Below are 19,292 nucleotides of genomic sequence, written 5' to 3'. Positions count from 1 at the left end.
AGGCAAGTAATACTTTATCTCTGTTTCCCAAATAAGAAAACTGGGGCTCTGACTGGTATCTTGCTCAAAGTCATTCTGTTCATCCTAAATGGCAAAACCAAGGATCTCTGGACCCAAATTTCACGCTCTTTCCACAATAACACACAGTCTTCCCCCCCCCCCCCACCCCCCGAGACAGAGTCTCGCTCTGTCGCCCAGGCTGAAGTGCAGTGGCGCCATCTCGGCTCACTGCAAGCTCCGCCTCCGGGGTTCACGCCATTCTCCTGCCTCAGCCTCCTGAGTAGGTGGGACTACAGGCGCCCGCCACCACGCCCGGCTAGTTTTTTGTATTTTTAGTAGAAACAGGGTTTCACCGTGTTAGCCAGGATAGTCTCGATCTCCTGACCTCGTGATCCGCCCGCCTCAGCCTCCCAAAGTGCTGGGATTACAGGCGTGAGCCACCGCGCCCGGCCAGTTATGCCTAAATATTTGATGGTTACTTCTAGGTAAAGAAAGTACGCTGCTGGACTCAGCAGAAATTTTAAATTACAACAGCTTACATTGAAGACCAGCTTGGCATTTCAGATGAGCAGCAGAATTATGGGTATAAACCAAAGGATCTTTTTACTATTAACTATTTCTTTTTGAAAATTGGGACAAGCCTTTTTGTTGGCAAAACTTGATAATATTTTAGTGTTTAGCCTTATGGCCAACCTCTCAATCAACAATATTGGAACACATTACAAAGGTGTTACTGAACCAAAATATTTGCTCATTTCTTTCCAACTCCTTTTTGTTACATTTTCAACTGGATTTCCCAACAGTATCCACAAATTGATATATCCAAACTAAGCATCTTCCTCCATGAACCTGCTTCTCCTTCAGTAATTCCTATCTTTATATAAGTTACCCTCCAATTTTCTCATTCCACTTGTGTAAATACCCTTGTTGCCTACCCAAAGGTCATTTTCCCTACCTTTCTTACAAACAAAAAAATGTGATTTGAGCATTAATGTGCTCAGCCAAAAAACAACATTTGCTAGATTCCTTTGTGGCTAGAAGTGGCCATTTGACACAGCCTGGCCAACGTGATGTAAGCAGAATTGCTGGGTGGGATGTCTCCAAAAATTCTTTTAAAAGGGACCAGCTCAGCTGGCATATGTTTGCCTTTTGCCCTTCTTCTTCTTCCTGCCTGAAAAAGGAAATATGTGGATAGGGGGCTCCAAACCAACCATTGTTTTAACACAAATGGTGAGCAGGACAAGAGCCACATAAAGAGTATCCGAACAGAAACAAAGAATTAGGGTCCCTGATGCCATCCTAAAGCCACCATATTAGTCCAGGACTTCCCATATTTAGAATTCTTGTTTAATTAAAGAATGTTTTCTTAACAGACAGGGTCTCACTATGTTGCTCAGGCCAGAGTGTAGTGGTATTCACAGGAGTGATCCTACTACTCATCAGCACAGGAGTTTTGACCTGCTCTGTTTCAGACCTGGGCTGGTTCACTCCTTAGGCAACTTGGTGGTCCCTAACTCCTGGGAGGTCACCCTATTGATGCAGAAATTAGTATGGACACTTGATCAGCATAGATTACTATAGCCCAGGACTCCTGGACTCAAGCGATCCTCCTGCCTGAGCCTCCTGAGTAGCTGGAACTGCAAGCATGCAACACCATGCCCGGTCAGACTTCCTGATACATAAGAAAAATGGCCGGGCACTGTGGCTCATGCCTGTAATCCCAGCACTTTGGGAGGCCGAAGCAGGCAGATCACGAGGTCAAGAGATCGAGACCATCCTGATCAACACGGTGAAACCCCGTCTCTACTAAAAATACAAAAATTAGCTGGGTGTGGCGGCCTGTAGTCCCAGCTACTCGGGAGGCTCAGGCAGGAGAATTGCTTTAACTCGGGAGGCGGAGGTTGCAATGAGCTGAGATCACACCACTGCACTCCAGCCTGGTGACAGAGCGAGACTCTGTCTCAAAAAAGAAAAAGAAAAAGAAAAGAAAAGAAAAATAAATTTGTTTTAGTCACTGATTAGTCAGTTTTTTTTGGTTATTAGAAGCCAATGTAATTCTACCCAATAAGTCATTAGTTACCTCAAAGTTGGATAATTGCAATAGATTCCTAATTATCTCCCTTGCCTCCAATCCATATTGTATAATACCACCAGGTTAAATCTTCTGAAAAACCACTTGATCATTATATTCTCAGTTCAGAAACATTCAGTGACTCTTTTTTTTTTGAGATGGAGTCCTGCTCTGTCACTTCGTCTGGAGTGCAGTGGGGTGCTCTTGGCTCACTGCAACCTCCATCTCCTGGGTTCAAGCGATTTTTCCTGCCTCAGCCTCCCGAGTAGCTGGAATTACAGGTGCACGCCACCACACCTAATTTTTGTATTTTTAGTACAGACAGGGTTTCACCATGTTGTCCAGGCTTGTCTGTAACTCCTGACCTCGAGCGATCTGCCTGGCTTGGCTTCCCACAGTGCTAGGATTACAGGCGTGATCCACCGTGCCTTTATTTTTATGACTTTCTTAAGAAAATTTTCATGTAAGTAATCAAAAATGTAGTTCAAGAATGTTTATTGTAGCTAAACCTTTATGATAGTCAAAAGGCAGGAAAAACCCACATGTCTACAATAAAAGATTTAATAAAGCATGGTATAACCGTAAAGTAAAATGCCACACATTGAAAAAATGATGTAGATGAATACATATTAACATGAAAAACATTCACAAAATGTTATTAGTGAAAATAATATTACAACAATGTATATATGGTATAATCTTGTCTTTGTAAAAAAAGAAAAGTATTAATTTACATATCACTCTAAGCATTGAAAGCAGCTTGAGTAGTTTACACTCTTATTCTTTCTGGGTAGTGTGATGATGATGATTTTTACCCCATTCTTTTGGCTTATGTACATTTTCTACCATGAACAAGTATTATTTCTATCACCAGGAAACAAACTCTGAATTTAAAGCAAAACAAAAATAAAAATCTCAGTTGTATCATCGTTTGCAACCTTCAAGAAAAACGCCCAGAAATTCCCTCTAATGGGAAAAATCTATCTACTCATTCTTTTTCTCTAATTAAGCACGCGTTTCTTCAGGCATAAGCATATAAGATAAACTAGGCTCATTTAATTCTATTTTTGTTTTAGTTTTCAGCGAAAATATTGTTTTCTATGTCTTTTTTAAAAATTATACTTCAAGTTCTGGGATACATGTGCAGAACGTGCAGTTTTGTTACATAGGTATACACATGCCATGGTGGTTTGCTGCACCCATCAACCTGTCACCTACAGTAGGTAGTTCTTCTAATGTTTTCCCTCCCCTAGCCCCCCATCTATTTTGTATGTCTTTTGAAATGATTGGTGTGCAGATATTTCAGCTATGTGATGGACCACATCAGTTGGAGCTAACCTAGGGACTTAACCATTGTTTACAACATTATTTTAGGGGAAATCATTCTAAGATCCAAATATCAACTTTACAAAGGTACTTTTTAAATAAGAGATTTCTTGTAGTTCATTGAGTTGGAGATACCTGAGGATCTGCGGGAAGCAGATGACTTTGTACAGGAATGAAGTGTACACAGATTGCTGTGCTTGGCTCCTTATTGTCCAGAAAGCCCTTACCTCCATTCTGCTATAGCAGGTCTCCCTCCCTGCTGTGAAACTTGCTGGGGCTCCCACCTCTTTCCAACTTGTTCATCACCCCACATCCTTCAATGCCTCAATGACCACAGTAAGTTGTGGTTGAGAAGACAGCATACCAAAGGGTTCTGTGGGGCTGAGGGTGACTGTCGGTAAACTGCCAGCTCCATTTTTTTTTGTTACATTGCTTCAGTGGGAGCAGTTCTGAGTTCATTACAACTTCCAGTTTAGGAATAGAACTGGAACATAGTTGCCAGCAGCAACCATAGATTTTGTCATCCTGTTAGAGGTGTATAACAATTCCTTTATACTTAAGGAATGCGTTTTGGTTTGGAGCATAACCAAACCTGTGGAATGATGAGGCATTTTATGGTACTTTACTACATTCAGTCTCATTTTCCCGTCAGTAGTAATTTCCCCTACATGCCTAAAAATAAAGAAGTCAAATTTTTAAGACACATCCTTTTCCGTGAGACAAACTGACTTTATTTCCTGTCTCTGGAATGGAACTGAAATTCAGCAATTTGCTTTAAACAAAACAAGCTGTACTTCAGCAGTGTATTATGTTCTGTTAGAGGAGAGAGGGAGGCATACTATGGGGTCCCTGCAATAAAAACAGTGCTAGATAGTGTTCTAACTTATTGTTTCTTGTTGATGTTGTTTTTACTATATATTAACTTATCTAATTTTCACAATAGTCTTTTGAAGAACTATTATTTCTTCCATGTTACAGTTGAAAAACTTCAGGTATGGAGAGGTTGACTTGCTCAAGGTCAGACAACTAATAAGTGGTAGAAGGGGCATTCAAGGCAAGGTAAGGCATTCAAGAAGGGCATTCTGGCTCCAGAGTGGGGTCTCTTAAGCACTATGTTATACACCATCTCACTATTATGTAGAGTGCAATGAACATGATTGTGTCTATAGAATATTGGGATCTGGACTAGACTTGAGGTTGTGATCTAGTGATTCCCACTTTGATAGATAGTCGTAGAAGTAGATTGGTGAAGTCAAGTGGTTTTTATACTTTTACTTATGAAATCTTTTTTTTAAACTAAATCTTTTCTTCCCCCCACTAGAGACAGGGTCTCACTCTGTGGGCCAAACTGGAATGCAGTGGTGCCATTATAGCTTACTGCAGCCTCAAACTCCTGGGCTCAAGTGATCCTCCTGCCTCAGTTTCCTGAATAGCTAGGACTACAACAGGTGCAGGGCTAGCTAAGTTTTAAAACATTGTAGAGACAGGGTCTTGCTATGTTGCCCAGGCTGGTCTTGAATTCCTGGCCTCAAGTGTGGCCTCAAATGTGGCCTCAAGTGATCCTCCCACCTTGGCCTCCCAAAGTGCTGGGATTACAGCGTGAGCCACCATGCGCAGTCACTAGTAGTTTTTAAGCCATGCTGCTCAGTCCTTGGAGTATAAAGGAGACTTTTAGGAGAGACTGAATGGCTGTGGTTCTGTTCCTCCTCCCTTGTCCCCCAACTTCAAGGAAGGAGGAGGAGGTAGGGTGAAGAACCAGTTGGGAAGAAGTGGGAGTTCCCAACAAGTTTCACACCAGATTAATTCCACGTTCATCTCTTTCATTTCAGGCTTTCATTCAAGATTTAGTTTGAGGCTGGGCATGGTGGCTCACACTTGGAATCTCAGCACTTTCAGAGGCCAAGGTGGGAGGATCACTTCATTTGCCATGCTAGTTTCATTTTGGACTTTAATAGTAAATGTCAAACTCCTCAGCTTCACAGGCAAAACAAGCATACACTTAAAAGATCTCTTGATCTAACTTTCAACATGTCTTTACACTTTATACCATTGATTTACAAAAATGTTCCTATCAGGAATGTTGGGTCTCAGTTGTAAATGTGAATTGATTTACAAGAAAATGTTTTCAAATAATGTGCAAGTTTTCTTTCAGACTGAATTATAATCCACACATTTCAAGCTCCTACAGAAAGTATCGATAGCGCCAATTGTATCATGTCCACAGCATCCATTTGGGAAGATTGCCTTTCCTAACCTGGGTATTTCAGGCTGCTGCAAATAAAAGAGCCTGCTAGTAGGCAACTGCTAGCTACAACCACATCCTCCCCTATCAGGCATGTAGCTGCCTCTATCTTTAGAAACATTTAATACAACTCTAAGACCCAATATTGCAGGTGCTACCCATTTTTACTTCATATGGCTTCTACAAGTTGATGGTAATCTGAATTTATACTAGGTAAGAGACTAAGTTCATTCCTCCCCTCCATTCCCCATTCCCACCCCTGCTCCCCACCAACATCAATAGTTTATAATAGACTATTTTGGTGCAAGTGTGAAGTAAATCATGTGGTAGAATACAACTGCAAATAAGAATGGTCAACTCAACTCTTGGTTCATGAATCTGAACCCTCTTATATTTCTTTTGCAACTGGAAAGAATGTTTATCTCCATTTTGTATGTTCCTGAAGTTCCAGCTTTCTTTTATTAAGGTAAAGGGTCACATTTCACCGCCCAGTTACTTTTAAAAGTATTACAAAGCATACCCTTCCCACTTGGAAACTGGACATTGATTCTCTCTATGCTCTCATGGAGCTGGACATGCTCAGTTTTGCAAAATGATCACTAGCAAGGCCTCTTGGCCTCTTCTCATGTATTTATGGATATCAAATAACTCATGCAACTATGTTGGCCTTTCAGTGACCTTAAGTATTGCTTATGAGAACAGAAACCTTAATAGCACAGAGATGCACAGGACGTTCCCTCATATTCCAAATAAGTAAGTTTCTTTAGGTACCTTCTCATTATTTCCGTAGTTCTCACCAGAAAACATCCTTTCCTCTTTTCTGTTATTAGAGGGTCAAATATTGGAACAAAATTTTGTAAAATGTGTATGAAAAAGAAACAGAATTGTGGACTGTTTCTCTCTCAAACTATCACCTAGGCCTCTATATGATGTGATAGTTTGAAAGATACAAAGTCCATAATTCTTTCTTTTTCATATACATTTTACAATTATTTATACTCTTTCTAGTTGTCCTAGCTAGAAAAAATACTGTCATTTAAAATTGGTTTTCCCAAGCTTGCTTCAGCCACATGTTAATGACCTACCTTCCCTGCCTCCTTTTTAAGAAAAAAAAGTGAAGAAGAAAAATTGTGATAAGACTTTCATAGAGTAAACCAAGGTCTCCAAAATTACAGTATTCCAATGTTAGTTGAAAATGCCTAGATTTGATATTATTCTTTTTAAAATCTCCTTAAGGTTGAGAAATCTGATATATCCTAGTTCAACTCTCCAATTTTGTAAGTGAAGAAACTGGGCCAGCGTAGTAAAATTATATTGGGCCTCAAGTTCTCCAGCCCCTAGCATCAATGCTCCTCCACCTATACCAAGATTGCTAGATTGTGCAGTAATGCAAAAACGAGACAAAAGAGCTCCAATGGCATCTTAATGTATGCAAATCTGACAAATAGCTATGAATCATCCGCAGGGTAATACTTTAAAGCAGGCTTTGATATATTTTATATTATGATGAAACAAGGAACTCAGATATTCCAACACTTCCAAATGTCATATCCAAAAGTTTGAAATTAGTATTAGCGCTTTAGTGAATATAAGAATTACGACTAAGCCAAGAACTTCCAGTTTTTATTTTTTAAACATCATTTAACAAGAAAAACATTCAACCAAATTAAAAAGAATTAGGTTGGATTAATTTACAATAAAATAATCAACTTAAAATATCAGCCCTTCCATTTAGGGCCAAGGAGGCCAATAGTTCCTGTTTAAACAGCAGAATTGCACAATTATTTTTACCTATATTTGATGGCACAAAAAAATAGAAGTCTTACAACTTCCACGGACACCCTCCCCTCCCTCCAGAGTAGAGTTCATCATACAATTCCATCTTAGGTCAGTACTCAGGCTTTTAAAAATCATCTTACATTTTGAAATATAATACAACTACTCTGGTAACAAGAATACTTTTAAAACAATTCTTATAGAAAACAAATACCTTAGATAATTGTGTGGCACATTAGACTGCTCAAAGAAACAGCAAAGATGAAAAATAATGTACAAGAATTATAGTCCCTTGTTTATAGAAACCATCCAAATAAAATATTTTCCCTAATTTTCCTTGCTTCTTATAATTTATTAGCAGAGATGAATTACAAGAAGCAGAATGCACCATTTTTTGGTTCTTGGTTGTAGCTGCCAGCTTAGGAGTTCATGACTATAAATATAAAGCAAATGTGATTATGCTCACAAGTTCTGGAATGGGAAAAAACTCCAGATATGTCTAAAGTGTTTCTCTATCCTTGCTTTCAAGTCATGACAAAAAAATTCACAGCAGTTTAAAGGATGGTGAAAGACTAAACATGGGCCCACTAAAATAGAGATTAACTTTACCTATTACACTCCTATAGTGAAAATTGTAGTAAGTATGATATTGTATTAAGTAACGTTCTATAGTAAGCTGTTGGAGCAAACACAGCATCTAACAGGTTCATTTACAGACCAGGCATGGTAGCCTTTAGACAGAACATCTTATTTTCACACTCTTGAACATGTAACCTTTAAAAAAACCAAAAGGAATATGTAACTTATGACAGCTGGCCAGGCACTTAAATCTGGGGAAAGAGAAGGATTTTGAGGTAAACTAGAATTATTTTCAGCAATCACAAACATAGCCTAAAAACCACGTTTTACATCACACTGAAGTTATTCAGCTTTTAACTATAGTTTGTCACTCCTTTGTGCCAAAATTCACACCTAGGTGTAACTTTTTTTTTTTTTGGAGACAAGTCTCACTCTGTCACCCAGGCTGGGGTGGCATGATCTCCGCTCACTGTAACCTCCACCTCCTGGGTTCAAGTGATTCTCCTGCCTCAGCCTCTCAAGTAGCTGGGACTACAGGCATGGGCTACCATACCCGGCTAATTGTAACTTCTTAAGAAGCTATTCAAAGAACATACTCAAGTCTGAATTTTGGCCCCATTTAGAAACTTCTGTGCTTAGAACATACTTGAGAAAACTGTAAGTATATACATACAAGGGCTATCGGCACAGGAGCCCAAGATGAGTATCTTTCTCCCTAATTTGACATCAAATTTAATAGATTTTTAAGGAAAAGAATCACACTGCCAGTCACAGACACTAAAAAAAAAAAAAAAAAAAAAAAAAAATGACTGAGGTGATAAGCCTCAGGAAAATTACAGAGTAACACCGCTCCAGAAGGAGCAGAAACAGAAAAGCAGAATTTCTGTTTACAAATGATGATAGTACTGTGAAAGCTCCCAGAATTAGCAGTAAGGAGCACAACTCTCCAGGTTCATTATACTCTGGGCACAGTATATGTTTCTTCTTTTCTGAATTTCAAGGTAATATGACATTTGCTTAATAAATGAAAATTCCTAATATAGAAGATGTAGGACCTCAGTAAGTATTTAGATATTAAAGACAGGAACAAAGTGGCCATTTTGGAATTAGTCTTTTATCAAAAGTTATCCAAGTCTGTTTTTCATGAGAATTACCAGGGTATTATCTGCAAATGAAAATGCCAAGCCTCCAAATCCTTATAACTATCAATTAATTATATTTTCCATTCCTGTCTCAACAATTTCAACTTCCTGTTTTGAGCAAACTCATCAGCTTAATCAACATCTTGTTTTAAACCCTTCAAAGAACATTATGAGTAAAGAAAATTTAAAACATTTTTCAGCTGAGACATCCTCATTCTCAAATGAGAATATTGGCTTTAGAGTTTCTACATGGTTAAAAGAAAAAAAAAGGTTTAAATACATGATACCGAGTTTTCCAGTCATGGTAAAGGGTTTGTGCTAACTGATCTCTTCTTTCCTTGCAGGGCTAACTACAGGCACCCAGCAAAAGTACTAGTTGGAGTTAATGGTGCAATGAGCAAATGTAGAAGAATTTCTTTCTCTGTGATGCTAACTGGATTGTTCAAGTTTTGAAACTGTGACCCTGGTCCATTAGCACCATGCTTTACTCAACTGAAATAATCAAGCCCCTCCTGCTGTGGGGGAAGCTGTAGAAGATGGGGTAAGAAGGGGATTGGGGGCAATTATATACATCATTAAGATACCATGATATACAGTGAAAATGTAATTTGTTAATATACTATATTTGAGGTTTGAAAATCACTGATCACAGCTATTAAATAACAATGCACCAAAGTTTTACAATATTTGAACACCTGCAAATGTAGAGCTTTCTGGTATGACCCAAATTTGAATACAAATGGAAGTTCATTGAATAGCAGGTTTATCAGTAAGCTAGAGGAAACGAATTACATACATTGTATAGGTAGTAACCTATGAAAAAAGTGGAGATTAGGTAAAAATTAAGTGAAATTACTCATATGCTTTCAGTTTCATCTTTCTCCTGGGAAAGCCCCAAAACAGGCCTCTGGAAAACCAATTTCATACATGTACAAAATGGCATCTGCTCTCAAATAGATATAGCTTTCCCTCAATGGTTGATAAGTCACAGAAGTATCTCAGACATTCATTTCATGCATAAGGATTTTTGAGACATCTATTCCATTGAAATATTATAAAGGAAGTCTACAAACCACTTCTAGGAAAAAGGCACTTCACTGTGAAAGTTGGATTTAATTACGTCAAAGTAGTGAAGACTAGGATAGACTCAAAATTCAGTATTCATTTTTGTATTTATGAATCTAGAGCAGATGCCAGTTTAGAGAATACAGCCGAAAACATTATAAACAAACCAAACAGCAATAACTATATTCTTGGCAAAACAGTAATTTATGACATTTCTCCAAAAATTAGCATAGTTCTAAGTTCAACAGTAAAAAGAAAAAAAAAATCACCAGCAGTTGCTACTTTAGAGCTCAAGACACTGTTTCCAACAGAATTTCACGTTTGCGGTTTGGTTCTCTGTTTCAGACATGAACTGCTTTTCAGATGAAAAACCTGGGGTGGCAGAGGTGTGTTTGTGCTGTGGAAGAACCCAGGGCAGAAAAATAACAGGGAGTAACAAGAGGTGCATTTCTCTGGTCAGACAGCCAAGTGAGGAGGTAGTTATTCTGAGAACTTCTCAAATAGAGAGTACTGTACTAAACTACTGAGAGCTGGGGAAGTAGCAGGAGCTTCTCTGTGAGACTGAAGATAGCAACAGGAATACTTCTCCTCCAGGGAAGTCAGGACCAGGGTGTCAGTGCAGCTGAAATAAAAACAGAATTTGTGTAAGTGACACATTCAGAGTATAAGAAAAACAAGTATACGAAATTAACAGGAATGAGAATACATTTCCAAACTTGTCCTACCTTGAAAGTGGCTCTTTTCTGATAGAACTTTAAAAGTATCTGTAAACAAAGAACACAAACCATGTCATTATTATCTAGTTTCAAAGTAGTGATCCTTCAAATTCCTGGTCATTGCCAGGAATAGGGTATGCCTACATTTCATAAATAATGTCTTATAATTTCTAATGTTAGCAAAAATATAAAGATACCTGTAGAATAATCAAATGTTTTAAATACTTTAGACCTCAGTACTTTCAGAAAGGATGCCATATGGAAAATATGCAGAAAAGAATAGGCAGAAGCTCAAATAACATATAGACGATAACACTAACACTCCTCCAAAAATTGACCAATACTAAATACTAAGATTTATAATTATGCCAAGAAACCATATGCTTACCTTGTTACATCACCACACATGGTAATCCCATACAACCCTGAGTCCCATCATCACTGCTGTTGAGTTTTTTCATTCGGTACTGGCGTATTTCTCTTACCAGTGTGTAAAAAGCATCTTCAACACCCTATAAAAGGAAAAAATGAAAAAAAAATGAGAGAGCTAACTCAACGGACACAATCCAAATTGTAAGCTCTCTTGCACTTGTATCTCTTTATGTGGACATAAGATTCCAATTACATAATGAATAGCTGATAAAATAAAATATGGTGATTTAAGGAAGAGAACACTAAATTTCACATTCCTATTGAATCACATGAACAGGCTGATAGAAAAATGGCACATTTTGCCAAATAAACATTCAGGCCAAGGAAAAGGGTAATGTGAGACATACAGAACAAAACTACATTAAACTAAAGACTCCATTCAGGAGACTTAAGCCCTAAACAGGGGCTGGTTTTGACAGAGAAATAACTAATGTTTATAAATATTTTTAGTCAAGGGTCTTCAGAAGAAATATTTGTGGATGTTAATGCAGGAGTTAACATGCCATAATAGACTATTAATACATTCATTTTGGGTTTAAACAAGCGATAAAAAAAAGAACACTATTAAAAATGCCTAACAACAGGCCGGGCGTGGTGGCTCACGCCTGTAATCCCAGCACTTTGGGAGGTCCAGGTGGGAGGATCACTTGAGGCCAGGAGTTCGAGACCAGCCTGGGCAACATGGTAAAACCCCATCTCTACTAAAAGCACAAAAATTAGCCAGGCATGATGATGCGCCCGTAGTCCCAGCTACTTGGGAGGCTGAGGCAGGAGAATCACTTGAATCCAAGAGACGGAGGCTGCAGTGAGCTGAAATTGCACCACTGCACTCCAGCTTAGAAGACAGAGTGAGACTGTGCCTAAAAAAGAAGAAAAGAAAAAAAATGCATAACAAAGAATATGAACATGGATCACATCTCTACCAGAGTTAATCAACTGATGTTCTCTCGCCTAGAGCAAACTGTTGCACAAATGCTGAAAGCTGTACCATACCTGTCTGGTCTTGGCTGAGGTTTCAATGAATGGAATCCCGTAACTCTTGGCCAGTTCGTGGGCTTGTTTTGTATCAACTGTCCTTGTTGGCAAATCACACTTGTTTCCCACTAGCACCATAGGTACATCATCTGAGTCTTTTACTCGCTTAATCTGCTCCCTAAAAACGGGAATATATTATCAGAAAATAAGAAAAACAAGATTAGGCTGGGTGCAGTGGCTCATGCCTGTAATCTCAGCACTTTGGGAGGCTGAGGAGGGCAGATTGCTAGAACCCAGGAGTTCTGAGATTAGCCTGGGCAACATGGCAAAACCCGGTCTCTACAAAAAATATAAAAATTGGGCCAGGTGCAGTGGCTCACACCTGTAATCCCAGCACTTTGGCTGAGGTGGGCGGATCACAAGGTCAGGGTCTGGCCACTAGAGTGAAACCCCATCTCTACTAAAAATACAAAAATTAGCCAGGTGTGGTGGCAGGCACCTGTAGTCCCAGCTACTCGGGAAGCTGAGGCAGGAGACTCGCTTGAACCCGGGAGGCGAAGATTGCAGCGAGCCACGATCACGCCACTACACTCTAGCCTGGGTGACAGAGTGAGACTCCATCCCCACCCGTCAAAAAAAAAAAAAAAAAAAGTATACACACACACACACACACACACACACACACACACACACACACACACACACATATTATAGCTGGGTGTGGTGGCTCATGCCTGTAGTCCCAGCTAATTGGGAGACTGAGGTGGGAGGATCACCTGGGCCCAGAAAGGTCGAGGCTGCAGTGAGCCATAATTGTTCCACTGCACTCCAGCCTGGGCAGCAGGAAAAAAGAAAGAAAAGAAAGGGAAGAAAGAAAAGAAAAAAAAAAAAGGAAAAGGAAAGAGAGAGAGAGAGAGAAAGAGCAAGAGAAAGAAAGACAAGATTTCAGGAAGGAATAAATGGCTAGGGCAAAAAAGAAATTAGCAAATTTTATGTAGCCCTATTAACTTCTAGTATTTTTGCTTTCTTCTACCACTTAGAGAAGACGTTGTATATGAAGGAGACTGCTTTAGACTTGATGCAACAGCCATCAGGAAGCCATAAGTACAAGCTCACCTTCTACTGGAAGTGGATGGGTATTTTATCCTGACAGATGCCCTAGTTAGGCTCCTGGATTCTCCAAAGAACTTGGCTCTGGATTTAATTGGCAACTAGAAATCACTCCTTAGATTAAGGTCTAAAGTATAAAAAGTGAAGCTCACTGCTGCTAATAACTGGCGTGACAGTATTTAATGGAAGGCAATCTATCACTTTTGAAGATGGGTGGTGCTCAAACATTTTCTTCAAACAAATTATAGATGAAGCTGGGCATGGTGACTCCCACCTATAGTCTTAGCACTCTGGGAGATTGAGGTGGGAGGACCACTTGACCTAGGAGTCTGAGACCAGCCTGGGTAACCTGGTGAAACCTTGCTTCTACAAAAAATACAAAAATTAGCTGGGCATGGTGGCACATGTGCCTGTGGTTCCAGCTATTCGGGAAGCTGAGGTGGGAGGATCCCTAGATCCCTGAGAGGTTGAGCCCTGAGAGTGTCATGTCACCGCACTCCGGCTTGGGCAACAGAGGTAGACTCCTCCTCAAAAAAACTAAAACAGGCTGGGCACGGTGGCTAACACCTGTAATCCCAGCACTCTGGGAGGCCGAGTTAAGTGGATCACCTGAGGTCAGGAGTTTGAAACCAGTCCAGCCAACATGGTGAAACCCCATCTCTACTAAAAATAAAAATAAAAAAACTAGCCGGGAATGGTGGTGGACGCCTGTAATTCCAGCTACTTGGGAAGCTGAGGCAGGAGAACCTCTCAAACCCGGGAGGCGGAGGTTGCAGTGAGCCGAGATCGCACCATTCTACTCCAGCTTGGGCAACAAGAGCGAAACTCAGTCTCAAAAAAAAAAAAAAAGAAAAACTAAAACAAAACATTGTATCTCGAAGCCCAACCTATACAACAGAAAACTAAGAACTGCTCTTAGTAAAGGGAGGCTGAAGCATCTAGAACTCCTGACAACGCCCCCTTCAATGACATGTAAGACACACCACACCTGGGAAAACTATTGCTTTAGATTGTCTTGACCAACACAATCCAACAGTACTTTATGTGATGATGGAAATGGTCTATATCTGTACTGTTCAGCATGGTAGCCACTAGTAGCTATTGAGCATTTGGTGGTCAAGGAACTAATTTTTAAATTTTATTTAATCTTAATTAACTATAAATAACTACATACTGCACAGTACTGTTCTAGACTCTACCCCTGGATTACCCACAAGATCATGCATCTGAACTACACTCTATTGGCTGTTTGCAAAACTACGCTTGATGGCAGTAGCCTACATTAAGGGATAAGACAGCCTAAAGCACCTGGACCATGTCACTGTTAGGTTACTAGTGATTTTTACATTAAACAAGCCTCTTTGAGGATCCATGGGAAAATTTCCTTCTAGTAGCAATATAATTCTGCTTCTTCTGAGCAACTTAACTGCTTTCAGCATACAGATACTGAATCTTTCAGTTGGCTACTTTCTTTTTCACAACAGTGACCAAATTGTAGTCCACCTTTAGAAAGTCATTGGAGCTTCATGCACAATCACACAATATGCTCATTCCTAAATTTGTTTTATTTCCTTTACCCTATTTTTTTGGTCTCACTTAAGCCTATTTTTCATTAATTTTATCTTGCTCTACTATATGCATTTTCCTAAGATGTTTTAAATACTCTTTGGTTTGAGGTAAGGCATACAGAAAAATGAACAAATTTCTTGTAAGAAAGAAATGACTTCTAGAAATTCAACAAACATTTATTAGATGCACGCCACCAAGTGTGGGCATTTTATTAAGTACTGCTATTACTTTTAGACAATAAAAATGGGAAGTACAACAGGTTAGGAAAAGAACACTTGAATTCAGCTTTGGACCAATCTGCTTTTGAGAGCAGACATCTTCACATGGACAGGAAATAAGCCAAGACTCAAGTCTTTAGGCAGAACACTTAAGTTGCATTTACTGTGTGCCAGGCACTATTCTGAGTGATTTGCATATTTATTAAAACTGTAATCTTCACAACAACTCTATGAGGTAGGTATTATTATTTAAATAGAGCTAGGTTTCAATCCAGGTAGAATTCCTATTCTTAACCATTATATTACTCTGTTTAAGAACACTGTGCTAAGAAAAAGGAGCTTTGGGTTTTTGGTCCCGGCTCTGCTACTAATAACAATCCTGACTCCAAAACCTAACAAACCACCTTCTGAACTCTTTCTGATTCTGCAAAATAAGAATATTGTACTAGAATTTTTATGGTCCAATCTAGCTTTGAAACTTTATGGTTCTATGGACAAAGTCTATCTTTATGTTCCTTTGCTTTGTTTTCATCTTTATGTACTCCCTATTTACTTTTTTCTATCATTTTGTTTTTTATTTTTAATTTTTTATGGAGACAGAATCTTGCTCTGTTGATTAGGCTGGAGTGCAGCAGTGCAGTGGAGTGAGCATGCCTCGACCTGCTGAGCTCACGTGATCCTCCAACCTCTGCCTCCCGAGTAGCTGCCACCATGTGTGACTAATTTTTTTATTTTTATTTTTGTAGAGAAAGGGTCTTGCTCTGTTGCCCAAGCTGGTCTCCAACTCCTGGGCTCAAAGTGATCCTCCCGCCTTGGCATCCCAGAGCACTGACATTCCAGGTGTGAGCCACTGTGCCTGGCCCATCTTTTCCATTACATAGTGAAAGATGTTTCTTGGAGATGTTTTCCTCTCTGAAATTCCTTTGTGATCTCCAATTACAACAACTCTGGTTCCGAGTTGTTCCCAGTAGCAAGCTTCACTTATGTATTATCAAACATTATAGTAACAGTATATTATGCAAAATAAATTCCAGTATTAACTTTCAGTAATTACCCTAGATTCTCAATGTCAAACAACCTAAAACCAACTCTTCCTGTAATTAAAAAGCTCTATCTTCCCTAGTGTGTTAACCTCATTTCCCTATAAAGCTTCAGAACACAAAGATCATCCTTTCAGAGAAAACAATGCTCCTAGTACCTGTAGAGGTTAATATCCGCAAATGACTTGCTATTATTGATGGCAAATACACAGAGGAAGCCTTCGCCTGTCCTCATGTATTGGTCTCTCATGGCACTGTACTCTTCTTGTCCAGCTGTATCCAGTATGTCCAACAAACAGGTTTCACCATCTATAACCACCTGTTTTCTGTAAGAATCCTGCGGGTGTGGAGGGTAAGGGAAGGAGGGAGGTTCAATTTTTATTAAAAACCACAGGGAATGCAATGCTATTGTCAAGGTCAAATAAGCCTCTAACTATTCAAGCCCATTTCTGCCTATCTGGTTTGTCCCTCAAATTGCTAATATAAAATCACAAACAAAAAGTATCCAATATCACCCTATGTAAAAGAAAACCCACCAAATTCTATATGCCTGCAGAAAATAAAGATGGTCACTCTGTTCCTGGAAAAGATTAAAAAAACACAGTAACTCAAATGACAACTCTACTGTAGCCAGGAGGCTACAGATTAGGTACCTAGTGTATTTCACTAAGCTATGAACTGTACTATTTTATTTGTGCTGTTTATTTTACTTTAAGAAATCTAAACATACCTTCACCAATTATAACCTGGCCCTATATACATCATTTGTGTTTATGACTAAATAAACAAATACCTTTTGTTTCAGAGAAGGTTATAACACTAAATATTTTTTTTCTCATGACAGAACGTACCTTTGGGAAATATTCCTGAATCAAATTCTTAAAGGTTCCAAACAAGGTATAGTTATGATTAATTTCTCAGGAAGACAGACAGGCATAGTTCATATAAAAAAAAAAAAAACTTTCATTTTGGTTTTATGGCAACAGGCCCTTTACTTGTATTTTAATGTCATCACACTTGGAGAAGTCTCTGGAGTACTGGAAGTGCTCTATGCGGTTATCTGGGTGGTAGCTACATGACTATATAAAAACGCAAAAAGCACTGGGTTCTAGACATAAAATTTATGAATTTTACTTATGTAAATTGCTCAATAAATCATTTAAAAATATTTAATTAAAATATTAAACATATCATGTAAAATATTAAAGCTGTTAAGCTGGAAATAAAGATTTTGCCAAGGGTTAGCAACCAATTTTTTTATAGTTAGTTTGCATCAATTAAACACTAGTAGCCAGATGGTAGGGAGGCCAGGTGTTGATTAAAATAATCTCTAAAGTTAGGCATTTCTAAACTGAACAAAATTACAAAACCATTTGTTTATTTATCTATTTATTTATTCATTTATTTTTTGAGAAGGAGTCTCCCTGTGTCGCCCAGGCTGAAGGGCTGTGGCGTGATCTCGGCTCACTGCACCCTCTGCCTCCGGTTCAAGCGATTCTCCTGCCTCAGCCTCCTGAGTAGCTGAGATTACAGGTGCGTGCCACCACACCCAGCTAATTTTTGTATTTTTAGTAGAGATGGGGTTTCACCATGTTGATCAGGCTGGTCTTGAACTCCTGACATCGTGATCTGCCCGCCTCCGCCTCCCAAAGTGCTGGGATTACAGGCGTGAGCCACCGCGTCCGGCAAAACCCTTTATTTAAAGAGCCTTAGATGCCACTTACTGAAGACAATCTGTACCATGAACCCTCACAATACAATAGAATCTCTAAGTACCATTACATAGCACTTTACCATTCATAAATAACTTAAATATATTAACTTTCCATAACATCCCTGTGTGGTAGGCAGGACAAGTTTATGATAATACATGAGGAAAATGAGGTTGAGAGAGATTCATTTGCTCAATATCACACAACTAAACAATCTCCCATACAGTCTCGCTACTATGGCCTGTGTTTCTCATGTAATAGAGCTGTCATATATGAAGAAACTCACGAATGAACTCAACACTGAGTTTGCAAGTTTACAGAACTGTTAAAAACTGGACGTTTTAGAAACTTCAGCAGCTAATAAAAATGAACTGTTCTCTATAAACACGTTAAGCTTATTGCATAACTGAATGTAGTACCCAAAATAACTTTTACTTTCTCTCCTCTTATTCCTTTAATAAAGAATATAGGTAAAGATGATCTGACACGTGAGAGACAGGGTCAGGTCAGCGGGCTACCACTGGGCCTCACCTCTATGGTGGGATCATATTCATCTACAAAGTGGTTCTGGATTAGCTGGATTGTCAGTGCGCTTTTCCCAACACCACCTGCTCCAACCACCACCAGTTTGTACTCAGTCATTTCACACCAGCAAGAACCTGTTGGAAACCAGTAATCAGGGTTAATCGGCGAGCACCACAGCTAAAGTACTTTAAAGCTTTCTATAATCAATGGAAATGAAAACCCTAGCGTAACCTGCCATTTGGTTCTTAAAGTGACTCGGGAACGCAAAAACACCGGACCAATATCGGCATCACATTTCTGGAGTACAGTTTTCTAGCAACCCCCACCCTTGGCTATTTTTCAACAGTCCTTGGGCCCCGCCCTCGCCTAAGCAATGGAAATCCCCCTTCCTATTACTCCCCGAAGCCGCCTCAGCTCTAGCGGGAAGCCTCCAGGCCGCAACTCCTTCCCATTCTCCCTTCTGCCTCCAAAGATCTCCCCACGTAGGCACCAAATGGAAGGACCCCCGCCCAAGGCCTTTGTCTCCAGCTGGTAGATTCTGCTCGATTTCTGGCATCAGTGAAACGCCTGAACATTCCACAGCCCAAAGCCAAACACTATGCATGCGAGAAACTTACCTCAAGCTCCACTGCCTCTGCTTTGGACAGATTCAGGACCACAGCAGGGAAAATTGTTGGAGACCCCGGAACCGCCATGAACAGCCCCCACCAGGGAGCGGCACTTCCGGCCCCGCCCGCTACGTAATCAGTCGGCGCCCCAGGCGCCTGTGTCCCCGCCCCGGCCACGTGGGCCTC

At 39.7% G+C, this 19,292-nt stretch overlaps 1 protein-coding gene across 1 annotated transcript; it reads right to left on the bottom strand.

Moving 5' to 3' along the window:
- Window positions 1-7,245: 7,245 nt before the first annotated feature.
- NRAS (NRAS proto-oncogene, GTPase) lies at window positions 7,246-19,223 on the bottom strand. The gene is made up of 7 exons (XM_015148825.3): window positions 19,116-19,223; window positions 18,505-18,632; window positions 16,420-16,598; window positions 12,343-12,502; window positions 11,306-11,429; window positions 10,927-10,965; window positions 7,246-10,823 (listed from the first exon to the last, which is right to left on the bottom strand). The coding sequence occupies exons 2-5, from the start codon at window positions 18,613-18,615 to the stop codon at window positions 11,310-11,312; spliced, it is 570 nt and encodes a 189-aa protein (XP_015004311.1). The 5' UTR covers window positions 18,616-18,632; window positions 19,116-19,223; the 3' UTR covers window positions 7,246-10,823; window positions 10,927-10,965; window positions 11,306-11,309.
- Between the last annotated feature and the right edge of the window lie 69 nt (window positions 19,224-19,292).

The sequence above is a fragment of the Macaca mulatta genome, chromosome 1 (genome assembly GCF_049350105.2).
Source record: "Macaca mulatta isolate MMU2019108-1 chromosome 1, T2T-MMU8v2.0, whole genome shotgun sequence".
Classification (NCBI taxonomy): Eukaryota; Metazoa; Chordata; class Mammalia; order Primates; family Cercopithecidae; genus Macaca; species Macaca mulatta.
Note: the sequence above shows the minus strand (reverse complement) of the source record. Positions and strands in the feature narration are given on the sequence as shown.

Coding starts and splice junctions, on each gene's coding strand:
- NRAS (XM_015148825.3), bottom strand. CDS start 18,615: ATGACTGAGTACAAACTGGTGGTGGTTGGAGCAGGTGGTGTTGGGAAA. Junction 16,599..18,504: donor AATATGATCCCACCATAGAG/GTGAGGCCCAGT, acceptor CCACACCCGCAG/GATTCTTACAGAAAACAGGT. Junction 12,503..16,419: donor GCGGATATTAACCTCTACAG/GTACTAGGAGCA, acceptor TCCCGTTTTTAG/GGAGCAGATTAAGCGAGTAA.